General features: G+C 46.7%; 1 protein-coding gene across 3 annotated transcripts; it reads left to right on the top strand.

Moving 5' to 3' along the window:
- The first annotated feature begins 590 nt into the window (after positions 1 to 590).
- Lmo2 (LIM domain only 2) lies at positions 591 to 11,961 on the top strand. 3 transcript variants are annotated; one of them, XM_051184098.1, is made up of 5 exons: positions 591 to 705; positions 1,052 to 1,201; positions 1,431 to 1,650; positions 6,307 to 6,522; positions 11,004 to 11,961. In XM_051184098.1, exons 3-5 carry the CDS (start codon positions 1,610 to 1,612, stop codon positions 11,221 to 11,223), a joined length of 477 nt encoding a protein of 158 aa, XP_051040055.1. In that variant the 5' UTR covers positions 591 to 705; positions 1,052 to 1,201; positions 1,431 to 1,609; the 3' UTR covers positions 11,224 to 11,961. The 3 variants fall into 3 exon arrangements, with proteins under 3 accessions (XP_051040055.1, XP_051040053.1, XP_051040054.1); XM_051184096.1 differs by having other exon boundaries at positions 1,052 to 1,303; XM_051184097.1 differs by lacking the exon at positions 591 to 705 and having other exon boundaries at positions 1,012 to 1,650.
- Positions 11,962 to 12,330: the final 369 nt, after the last annotated feature.

Genomic DNA, 12,330 nt, shown 5'->3' with positions numbered 1-12,330 from the left:
GGGTTTGAAATGCCTATGGCCTTGATAAAACAATGGATTGTGAAAGCACTTGGGAATTTCCTCTGTAGAAGCCTCAAGACTGGCATCATCATAAGCTAATGAACCTTGAATGATAATTTCTGAAGCCAGTTTCAAGGAAGTCAAGACCCAGGGGAAGCCATGGTTCTCTTCCTGGAAAAGTAGCTAGCTAGAGTCCTCTTCTTCCCTTCTGTATTTCTTTCTCCTTCTAGAACTTGCCTTCAAGCTTGAAGGAGGAGCCGTAACTCCAGACCAAGTCTGTCTTTTTCTTTATTTATATAGGGCAAAATAATAGCAAATAATAATTGTAAGGTCCTTCCTCTGGTCCGAGCATTGCTGGCACTTTACGGAGAGGGCAAGCCTAACCGCTGGAGTCCGCTCTTGAAAGATGCTGAGGGAGGGAATTCTGTGGCCAGCAGATGGAGAGGAGACCCAGACAGTGTGGTCCCTCCCAGCCACCCTCCCCGCGGGATTAGCTGTCCCCAGCACTGCTCAGGCGCACCCGGCTCTTGAGGTGCCTGATCACACAGCTCGCGTTCCCTCTCTGGAGCGCAGTCGCAGCCACTAGCTCTCCAATAGAGCCGCGCTCTCCCGGGCATCCCAGAGCACCGCGACCGTGGACCTGGGACCTCGAACCTAAGACGAGCGCACGCGAGCCAGCCACTAGGAACGCTTACATTTCTGCAGGTGCTTATCTAACATTCTTGTCTTTTCTTTCCCGCTGAGCGGGAAACCAAAAGGGAAAGGCAGAAGAAGGGGAGCCCTGAAAAGGACGAATTAGTGTCAGCCCGGCTTCTTGCCCCTGGAGAGGTGCTCAGGGGAGACTCTCTGTCTCCTTCCTAAGCGGGCCCCTTTAAGAAGCCAAGTCAGTGCTAGTGCTGCTGCTACTGCTGCTGCTGCTGTTTGGATTGCTAATCCCCAGGAGCCCCGTTTAAAAAAAAAAAAAAAAAAAAAGGGAAGAAAAAAAGGGGAGGGGGCGGGCAGCTGTCTCTTTAAATGTGATTTCCTTCTATTGTATTTGAATCGTGATCAGGAAAAAGGAAATGAAACCAGAGACAGAGGGAAGCTGAGCGAAAATAGACCTTCGCGAGAGAGGAGGGAGCGCGAAGAAAGCAGCGCGGTCCGCTCCCCGCCCCCAGGCCGCCGCCCCCTCTCTGCCCAAGGCGCCCCGACCCTGGCGAAGGTGCGAGGGGATCGGGGCAGCCGGGCGGAGCCTGCGACTGCGCGCGATCGGGACCGGGCGGCGGCGGCGGCTGTGGTGACGGCAGCGGGACCGGGATGGAAGGTTAAGTCCTGGGCAGCGGCAGCTGCCGCAGCCGCCAGAGGGAGGCCGGGCTGCTCCCCGGCCCCCTACCTCGGCCGCTGCGCGCCGGGCAGCCGGCTGATTCGCTCTCTCTCTTTGGCGTTTGAAGGGAGCGCGGTGACTGTCCTTGAGCGTGGAGGGGCGAGCTCGCCGGCGGAGCGACCGAGCAAGAGGAGGCGCAGGAGCGGCGGCGCCCGAGCACCCGAGGGGGTCCGAGTCCAGGCAGCGGGCCAGGCACGCGCCACAAAGGGAGCGCCCCCGCCACCCGGCACGCCGCCTCCCTCTCCAATGTCCTCGGCCATAGAAAGGAAGAGCCTGGACCCATCTGAGTAAGTGTGGCGCTTCCTCCCTCGCGCCCCCATACTCCCCACCCCACCGGGTCCCAGACTTGGAGCTAGGGGCTGGTTTCAGGTACGCGTCCGCAGCGTGCCCTTGGTCCCTCGGTGTCGCAGGGGTTCCCCCTGCCTCTCGGGTGACTCTGGAGACACCGAGAAGGACTGGGCGGCGGAAGCAGTAATAAGGATCGGCGGGCGCCGCCGCGAGCTGCTCGGGGCTATTTGGAAAGCACTCCAAACCTTCTCCAGAAAGTTTGCCCAGGAGCAGGCACCTGGAGCTCCGAGGCGCAGGTGCAGTGCAGGGAGAGTGGATGGAGGTATTCTGCCTCCCCCCTCTCACTCCACCGGGTTCCCTTTCTCTTTGTCCATTTGGCCCTGAAAAGGGGAGACACTCCAACAAAACGTTTCTGGGGTCCCAGACAGTCTCCTACCCGGCCTGGGGCAGAGCAGCTGCAGGCATTGATGGGGTCCGCCTGTCCACCTGGGAACTGGTTCAGGCCTCCAGAGACTTCTAGAATAGCTAATTCTGAGTTCCTCCGAGTACATATTCGCCCCTCCCACGAGTCTTCTAGTGTGGGCATGCGAACCTCGAAAGTTTGAGCACTGTTTTTTGGGGTTTTGTTTTGTTTTTGTCTAGGTTTATTTTCCTGGGGAGCAAGAATCCCATCAAACTCTCAGAAGGTCTTGGGTCAGCGAACCGGAGCTGTAATAAACTTGTACTGTCTGTGCTCTGAGCTTTGCGCTAGTTTGCAAAGAACATCCCCTATTCCCAATCCCTACCCCAGCCCATTCTCTAACATTAACAAGGGGAGCCAGGAATGCTTAAGGTATCGTTTTTCGTGTCCACGCAAATGCCCTTTTAAGAGTCATTAGCTGTCTGGTTTTGCGTTTTTATTCCTTTGAAGTTTCCATCTAATCCTTTGAAGGGATTTGTTAACACAAGACCAAAGGAGCTGGCTAATGACTTGTCCATTTGTGCTTGTAAGCAGCATTTGTTTTGGTGGCTTTTTTTTTTTTTTCTTTTCCTGCTTTAAAAGAATTGTGCTTTCCTGCTGAAGTTCCCCTACTCACCTCCCCCCTTCAATTTCAGCCTTCTGTGGTGTTTATTTACCTGGGTTTTACCCTCAGTCAGCAGCATAAAAACCCAGCATGTTCTCATAAAACACAGGAAGTCCCACGATCCAGCGAGAATATAAACATCACTCTTCAGTCCTGAAGGTTAAGACACCAGCTTGGAAAGGAGCTAGGTTTGTTGACATAAAGACCAGCTTCCTTAAAATCTCAGGAGAAAAACAACAACCCTTTAAAAAGCAAGTCAGTGTCTATAGTTGGTTCTCTTTTAAAAATAAACTTAGCATTACATCTGAGTTCTGAGTTTTCAGAGATTGGGCAAGACGTGATACTCCACATAAGGGAGTCAGACAGACAAACTGCTGTTTGTTGCTTTCCTATCTGACAGCCTAGCCACTCATCCTTTACTAGAAGTTGAATCTACAGAGTTCAGTTACTTAAAAAAAAAAAAAAAGGATTTTATTGTTAAGTATTTGTACATGTGTGTGTGCACCTAAGTGCAGGTGCCTGCCCCCAGGCCATAGCTGTTGGAGCCCCTAGAGCTGGAGTTACAGGTGGTTGAGACCCACCCATTTTGGGCGCAGACTCTAATTTGGGTCCTCTGGAACAGCAGAAAACACCCTTTGGAAAGGAAGTTTTCCCTTCCCAAAGTTTGTTTCTTTTTACCCCCAGACTAGAGAACAGAAAGGTATCTCAAAGCTGTAATAGTGAGCACCTAGTCCAAGAGGTCCACTGATAGCTCAGTGAATGAAGGCTGTCATTGAAGATGGACAAGCCAGGTGGGAACAGAACATTTCCCCCTCTTTCTGGGAAATTGTTGAGAAATTTTGCTGTAAATCAAAGCTACAGAGGTACTCCAATGCAGGGTTTGGGACAGGCTGATGGGAGAAAGTCAAATGTTAACTTAAGTTGAATCTTATTCAGTCTTTGTCTTGCATTGTCCACCAGAGGCAATGTCACATCATCATTAAATATAGAAAGACAGATGGAGTCAGTATCTCGTCCTGCCCTTATCTGCTCTCAGACCATCATGTCTTTTTCTATTGCTACTCACTCACCTTCCAGCTGCCTCACTGTATGTTTGCTCAGAGCCAGCTTGGGTCTTTAGCACCACATCTCCAAATACAGACCGGCCATTGCCTAGGCGCACGCAAAGGAGGCATGTACACAGGGAGCCAGGGTTCGTGAACATAGATTTCCTCTACCATGCAACTGGGGATCCCTCTTGCCTCCCTGCAGGTCATTTTAATTCTGGGGAGTTTTATTCCAGATAGGTGCACATTCTTCTCTCAGCATGATGGAGGTTCTGCGGGTGTTCTTGAAAGCCCAAAGAAAGGCCATGAGCTTTGCAATGAGGAGAGAGTTGATTCTGAATTAATGTGCTTAAATGAGCCAAGGATCTTAGTTAACTTTCAGATGGGATGGAAACCCTTATATATACCCCATAGAAACAAAGATTCTAGCATATTATTAAAACTATTTAAGGTCTTAGTCCATCTCACCCATAATCCTATATACACGAGAGGCTGAGGCAGAAGAATGGAAAGTTCCAGTCTGGCCTGGGCTGTTTAATGAGATCTTGTCTTAAAAAATTTAAAGGAGGGGGAAGGATTTGTAAGCTGCCTCCACTGCTAAAGGCAATTGCTACTAAGCCTGGCGACCTGAGTTTGATCCCAGCCCTGACATGATGGAAAGGGAAACCAACTCCTGAAAGTTGTCCTATGACCTGTGTACACATGCACGCAAGCACATACACATACATGCACACACACCCATTTTGAAAAACTAAAATAAGGTAGCTGGAGAGATGGCTCAGTGGCTAAGAGAGTCTCTGGCTCTTACAGAGGACCCAAGTTGGATTTCCAGAATTCCTAATTCTAATGGGACTGCATTTCATGGGTACAGGCCAATTAGGCCACAAGGTCACTTGGTAAAAATGCCAAATAAAAGTAAGAGGCACAGACTTATGGCCCCAGGGTACCCAAGAGAACCCCATTCATCATTTCATGGCAAGAATGAAATCCAGTTTTTAAAACAAAACAACAACAAAAACTAGATACTTTTTAAGTGTAGGTTTTATTTGAATAAGGTTCCAGAGAGCACTGGTTAACTACTACAAATCAGCAAGGGTTAAGCTGTGCCCTGTCTCCTATTTGATGTCACAATCTATTCCTTCATGCTCATTTCCTTTCAGAAAAGTTATTTCTTATCTGTAAAACAGAAATAGTTAGGTTCCAGGGAGGTAAGGCAAGCAGAAGTTCCTATGTATGACTTTAAAACAAGTTTCATGTGTGTGTGTGTGTGTGTGTGTGTGTGTGTGTGTGTGTGTCTGTCTGTCTGTCTGTCTGTCTGTCTGTCTGTCTGTCTGTCTGTACAAGAGGAAGTCAGAGGACAACCTGCCAGAATTGGCTCTTTCCTTATACTGTGTGGGTCCTGGGATCCACATCAGATTACCAGGCTTGAGAGCAAGCACCCTTACCCCCGAAGCCATCTTTTAAATGAAAGAACATATCCCTCAGGCTCACTGTGAACAAGCTGCCTGGATTGAGATCTTGCTATCAATTTAATTGCCTTCCACTCTCTTTAAGGCCATTGTTTGTCCCTTTCTTCAACTTTTTTTTTTTTTTTTACTAATTTAACTTTATTCAAAACACTTTTACTATTAAAAAAAAAAAAGGATGTGAAGAAAGAAAAATCTAGTTGATGCCCTCTATCTGTATAACAACAGCATTGTATCCCAGGAACTCTTTGCAAGGATTCATTCAAATTTAGTATTCTTCCATTGTTTTGAGACAGAGTCTAATGTGGCCCTGGGCCTCTTGTTGAGATTGGAAGACTGGTTCTCTGACTCCCACCTCTGGATTGACTGGGATACTGGGGACTTGAACCAAGGGGCTCTGATATGTTAGGCTCTCTCTCTATCCATGGAGCTGAATCTCTAGCCAAAGATTCGTTCAGAAAGCAGGACAGAATGGACAGTTTCAACAGGAATAATTAGATATTGATGGAATCTTTTAGTTTGGAAAGAGAGAGCCGCCTAATATAATTTTCATTGCTTTCTCCTTCCTTCTTTCCCTTTGATTCTGCGCACTGTTCTGTAGATTCTTAGCACACTGGGTCATCAGATACTTTGACTGTGAGCAGTTCTTTTGGTCCCAAATATGTTCTCTGAGATTTGGCAGTGCCTATATCCTGGGTACCAAAGGAAAAAAGGAGGGAGACCTGGGAAGAAGAAGAGAGCAGAAGGGAAAGTTAGGAGAGATCAGAGGCACCCTCAATGGTGCTGGAGTATAGTCAGGGCTATAGCGCCACCTGCAGGTGCCCTGGACACTTTCTGGTATCCTGTCCTCGAATTTTCAGATGATGAAGTCTCTCTCTAGCTTGCTCTGTCCCAGTCTCTCCCCCACATCTTTATCTAAGGTTGGCTGTGTCTCTGCAGTCTGAGATAGGGAGTCTTTTCTCCTTATAGTGATGGAAGGAAAGGGAGTGAGGTTACCTGTTTGGCACTGAGCTGTCCCAGGGACTTAGTGCTTGTCTCCCTTTGGTGAGTTTATCCCTAACGCTTGAACTCCTCCTCAGGGAACCAGTGGATGAGGTGCTGCAGATACCCCCATCCCTGCTGACATGTGGTGGCTGCCAGCAGAACATAGGGGACCGCTACTTCCTGAAAGCCATCGACCAGTACTGGCATGAAGATTGCCTCAGCTGTGACCTCTGCGGGTGCCGGCTGGGAGAGGTGGGGCGGCGCCTCTACTACAAGCTGGGACGGAAGTTGTGCAGGAGAGACTATCTCAGGTACCTTCCCCGCACTCGTGGGGCACATCTGGGTTTGAACACATGGCCTCTAGCTCGTGCTCTGGCTCTGAGGTGCCTTCCCAAGGAAACCAGGCTTTGGAGGCTGAGCCCCAGCTGCCTCTGCAGAGGGACTATGAGCTCTCCCTCCGCTGTGGCCATGTTGGCAGAGACACATATCTGTGTGGTAAATCAGTAGTGTTTTTAAAGGTAAGAGAAGAATAAACACAGAATTCAGAATAAGGACAAAGTTCTGGGGGGGGGAGGGGTAGACCAAAGGATAGGGTTTGGAGAAGTATACATAGGGAAACGGACTATCATGGGAACTGGGCGTAGGAAGAGAGTTCATTCGTACGTTTCAGGTTGGAGTCTTAAGACCTCGTTTTAATACTCAATAACCATATGCATATATTTAGGTGTTCTTTTGCATGACTCCAATATTATTGATAAGAACTTTTAAAGTAACAATCTTTTCTTGCTGATGAGCTCCAAGCACTGAGTCTCACAGCAGGAAGATGGCATTCAGTGTCTATAAAGGGTGAAGACCTAGAGTCAGGAGGTTTGAGTCACAGCCTAGTGCTGTGGCCTTGGCAAGCCTCTCTCGGACACAAACCTCTATTTCCTGTCTATAAAATGGATGTAGTAATTGCAGTTACTTCTAAGGTTAAAAATAATACAAATGAAGCGCTTGGCTTGGTACATGGCTTAAGAAATAGATGTTAGCTGATGTGTGTCGAAGTGTTATCACAAATTATTTTCCAATATAATGGACGAGGAGATGGATTCATGGAAGGGTATAATGAGAAGTGCACAAGGCCAAGTGAGACCTGGGGCATACTCTTATCCATGTGAATGTCCTGGCACCAAGCAAGTGTCTGCCTGGCGTGTTCTAGCGTCTCTAGCTTCTCTATTAGCTGCACTGGAGGGGACCCTGTGCCCTGCACTGCCAGATCCACTGTTCAGCTGTCAGTTCTTTGTTATCGTACTGTGGCAGAGGGTCCACCGAGCATGCAGCCCCAATATATTAGGACCACCTAACCTGAGGAAGAGGCTCTTTTAGGCTCTGGTGCCCGTGACTGCTGGGGAGGTTCTTCCTCCTGCTTTTGTTCTCAGAGCATCGTGAAATAAAAACAAAACTGCTGGTAATTCCACAGTTGAAGGAAGCTTATTTGGTCACTCGAAGGCTGAATTAGTTTTTACATGCTTGCATCCTTTGATGGAAATCATTGCAAATTTAGTGGGTATTGGCAAAAAGAAAAAAAAAGCAAGCCTGACTATAATTTTGTTGAATTTCTTTTTTTTTCTTTCTTTTCTTTTCTTTCTTTCTTTTTTTTTTTTTTTTTTTTTTTTTTTCTTTTTTTTTTTTTTCTTTTCAGTCATAAGAAAATAGAATGGAGATAAATACAGACCTGGTTTTACTCACCTCAGGTCTGCCAAATCAGTCAGAAAGCAGCTGGGTAAATGATTCCCACTGGGCCCCTGCCTCCATCCCTGTCCAATCATTTGAATCTTATTAAACGAAGTCAGATACAGTAAGGTCAAAGGAGCCGATTCCTCCCTATCTCCACGGTTTTATAGGACATTCACGAAGAAAGGCAGCGCTGCCTGGGCTTGTTAATCTTTTCCATTTTCAAAAAGGAGAGGAAAAAAATAGTCTGGGAGAGCCCAGTGTTAATTAACTTGTGTCTTGGTGACACGAAATAATTCTTCTCCCTGCTACATTCCCAGGCAACATGTTAATTAACTCTGCATTAGTGCAGGCGTTCCCAGCCACCCTTTAATATTTATATTATTGTTATTAAAATGGGCAGCAGAAAGCTTAAGGCGTTGACACCTCTTGACAGAGGAAGGATTTTCTTCTTCGGGGATGGTCCATTAGCCATGGGCTTGTTTACTTCAGTTCTTTGGCATAGCTGGTGCTGATTTAACAGGGTAAGTTCAGAATCACTCAGGGAGCCCTCCAATGAGGTCCAGTCCCTCTCCCTGAGGCAGCTTCTCGCCGTGAGGGTCCAGAATGGATAACTACCTCCCAGACCTTTTGAAACTTCCAACCTCAAACATCCAGGCCCTCAGCTCAGACCTGCTGGGGTTACACAGTGCTGTCAGCAGCTGTTTCTGTGGGTGTCCAGCCCAGATCCTCATGGATCCAGTTTTCATGAACTTTTATATAGGTTATGTCTTAGCAATTGGCTCCTGCATCTAGCCAGTGCCTGTTGTAGCCTGAAATATGCAGCCAATGACCCATACTTCAGGGGTGTCCCAAATTCCTGCAGCTTAGAGAGAATCTAAGGCCATTTGGAGATAGGACTTATGCTTCAGGAGTCCCAGACACAGGGCCAAAGCTCCCTCTGAGTCTGTGCACCTGAGATGGCTACAGTGCTCCCTCTCCTCTTTCCCACGTCCCCTGAGGACATCATAAACCACTTGAACATAAATGCTCGCCTGTGGTCTACTTCTGCAATACAAGGATTCTCTGAGCCAGAGATTAATACACATGTTAAGTGTCAAGTCCTGGTTTATTTCCATCACTGTTAGCATGTCTGAGTACCTGACTTAGAATCAACTGCTCAGACCCTTGCCTCTAGACCTGGCCTTACAGTTCAAGACCTAGAAGCCTGGAGAGGACATGCCATTTGCTCAGGTCACCTAGCTAGTTAGAGGTGACTCTGGTACCAGATCTTATCTCCCAGATGTTAGTCCTTTGTCCTTTCATTAGCTGCCTGATGTGTTGTAATCTGCTTCCTGACTTCCCTTTAACAAGCTCCCTCCTTCCTTAAGAGTCTCACACCTCAGGCAGTGCATACTGTTTTCTCAGTTATGTGTTCTGCTCAGCTCCAAGCTTAACTTACTGAACAGTCGGGGAACCAGACTTTCTGCTCTGTGGCCTCCAGTGTGTCAGTTCCCTACAGCTCCACCATTGCTCTGGTGGGACAGAGTGTTATCCCCCATCGATGAGTCCGATTCCAGCACAGAAAGTAGGATCCAGGAGAGAGATGAGATCTCTCTCTACTCACAGACCCCTCTTACAGGCCATTCATTCTGGCCAAATGTTGCAAACTTTGGTAACTGCCTTTACCTCCCTCAGGACACAGCAGCCGATTCTCTCATTTTATAAATTGGTAAGAACTTCTAATGAGAACAAGCATTTACCAGAAACAGTCACAAAGGCCCTACATGGAAGCTACAAGCAGACATGCTATGTTACAAGCCCCATATGAAAATAGCCCTGTAGCAGTGATTGGGAGCACACCTGGGATGTGTTCACACAGCCAGTGTGGAGCTCAGTCATTGATCTCTGATGCTCTGACATGCCCTAGGGGTCGCACTAACATCCAAGCAAGGTTGCTACTAGGATGGCTCGGAGAAATCCAAGGCCAAACTACCTTGTTCTGGTTTCTTCTGTTCTTAGGGGCAGGCTTATTTTTTAAAACGGCAGCCACCATTAGCTTCATTAGCACAGTCTGCTGAGCCTTCTCTTATGTGTCTCTATCAGGTATAGGGATAGTTGAGAATTTTTGTTTCTAACAAGTCCCTGGATGCTGCTGATGCTGCTAGTCCCTTGACTGGCTCACTGAGAACCACTGCACTGGCTCATGCTAAGTTGCTTCTCCCATCCCAAAGCTAAATGTTACTTGATTAAGTGGCTGATGCACCAAGGCTAAGGAGAAACTTGATTTAGGTGTGAGAAAAGTGATCTCTGCAGAGAGTCATGCTCAGGGGACAGGAGGAGCGTGAATGAAGATCTTCTGTGCATCATGGAGAGATGCTGTTTATCCTCTGGGTCTCTGAGGCATGATTAGTGGTACTACAAGTCTCCTGAGATACTCCTGTCTCCTGGCAGCTGGGGCTCCAGCGAATGGTCATGTGGACATGGACTTTGCAACTTGATAAAGAGGGAGATGACTCAAGGCACACTTCCCAATGGGTGAAATTAGTGTCTGTTGAGGTAGAATTGGGAATCTCATAATGATGCCCATTTTACTGCATTCCTGGTGAGTTAACCCTTCAAGGGCTGGCTCCAGCTCCTTTTCTACAGAGAATGTCCCTCTGGGGAGAGGACATGTACAGCATGCCTAACTTCTCACAAGTCACTTCAGCTACATCTCTTCTACAGCTGGTCCACACAGCCTAGAGGCATGGATAAAAGCAGGAAGGGAGGGATAACAGAAAATAAAATGCCAGTGTTACCCAGCCTACCCTCTCTGTCTTCAAGAAACGATCCATGGCTATTATCTGGGTTCAGCTTTTCTGTTTGTTTGTTTGTTTTGTTTTGTTTTGTTTTTGTATCCCAGTTCCTGCTTGGAACATGCCATCCTCCTGCCTCAGCCTCCTGAGTACTGGGACTACAGATGTGCACCACTATATGCGATGAGGTCTAGCTTTTCCCATCTGTGTGAAATCCTGATAGATAGAGCCAGTCACCACTTTTTGTCACTTTTTGATGCCCCTGTCTCTTAGCTTTTTTTTTTTTCTTTTTGCCCCAGGCTTTTTGGTCAAGATGGTCTCTGTGCTTCCTGTGACAAGCGGATCCGTGCCTATGAGATGACGATGCGAGTGAAGGACAAAGTGTACCACCTCGAGTGTTTCAAGTGTGCTGCCTGTCAGAAGCATTTCTGTGTAGGTGACAGATACCTTCTCATCAACTCCGACATAGTGTGTGAACAAGACATCTACGAGTGGACTAAGATCAATGGGATGATCTAGACCAGAGTCCCCTGCACCCTGGGGAGGTGTTCAGTGAAAACACTGTCTCAGTGGGGGTCTTCATTCTTAGGCACTTTGGGAACCTGAGGGTGGGTAAGGCATTTCTTAGGAGATTGTGGACACTCCTTGGGCACTAAGACATAGCATCCACATGACATAATGCAAAGGCCAAGACTTCAGTGACAAAAGGACCAGCCCTTAGAGAGAATTTATGGTCACAGACTATCCATAGTAACTGACAAGATTAGTGGAGGAAATATTTGGGGACCAGCATGCACTGTGCCATCATGATAGGATTTCCAAGATAGGACGTGTTGGATATAGATTAGGTGTGACTGTGGCATTTATGGACTAGAGATGTGCAATTAATTTCTTCCTGGCTTTGGAACAACCCTATTCTAATCACTGTTCTTCACACTAGGGAAGGACAGAGAGAGGACAGAAATCATTCTTTTTTTCTTGATCACATTCCCATGGCCTAAATCTTTGGGGTCAGGGGAAACTGCATGGAAATACATTTCAGTTGGGAATGAAATACACATCCTTCAATCAAACAGTTATTTAAAGCAATGTTGGTGAATCACTGTTTTTAGATACCTTAATTTTGAGGTGAGGCACCCCCCACACACAGATTGTTTCTATACAAATTTAAATCTTAAGAAGAAGTCAAAGTTGTTCAACTATTTTATTATCTTAGATTATATCAAAGTATTTGTTGTGTGTCATTAAAACAAACAACCTCGATTTGGAGGGTTAATAAAAATGACAAGCTAAAATGCAGTGTTGTTGATGTGAAATAACTTACAATTTGGACTAACAGGGAAATGGTTTGCTTTTCTCCTCTCGGAAAGGTGAAGTAAATAAGCAATTTATTTCTAGGTCAAATAAAAGCTTCCATTTATTGCAAGGGTTTATATGAGGTTTATATAGGTTTCTGTATTACAGGCAATTATATAACAGGCCATCACATAGCTCAGAGGGGTGTGGAATAATTAAGTTGTTATTGTAAAATGTGCATTTCACTTTGGCATTGTGTGGAGTGAGTGGAAAGCAGCAAGATCATTGCCTTTGGGAAACTTGTAACCTAGAAAGCACACAAATACATAA

Source organism: Phodopus roborovskii, unplaced genomic scaffold (assembly GCF_943737965.1).
Source record: "Phodopus roborovskii unplaced genomic scaffold, PHOROB, whole genome shotgun sequence".
NCBI lineage: Eukaryota > Metazoa > Chordata > Mammalia > Rodentia > Cricetidae > Phodopus > Phodopus roborovskii.
The sequence above is the reverse complement of the archived record's forward strand: the minus strand, read 5'-3'. Positions and strand labels throughout refer to the sequence as shown.

Coding starts and splice junctions, on each gene's coding strand:
- Lmo2 (XM_051184096.1), top strand. Junction 1,651..6,306: donor AAGAGCCTGGACCCATCTGA/GTAAGTGTGGCG, acceptor ACTCCTCCTCAG/GGAACCAGTGGATGAGGTGC. Junction 6,523..11,003: donor TGCAGGAGAGACTATCTCAG/GTACCTTCCCCG, acceptor TTTTTGCCCCAG/GCTTTTTGGTCAAGATGGTC.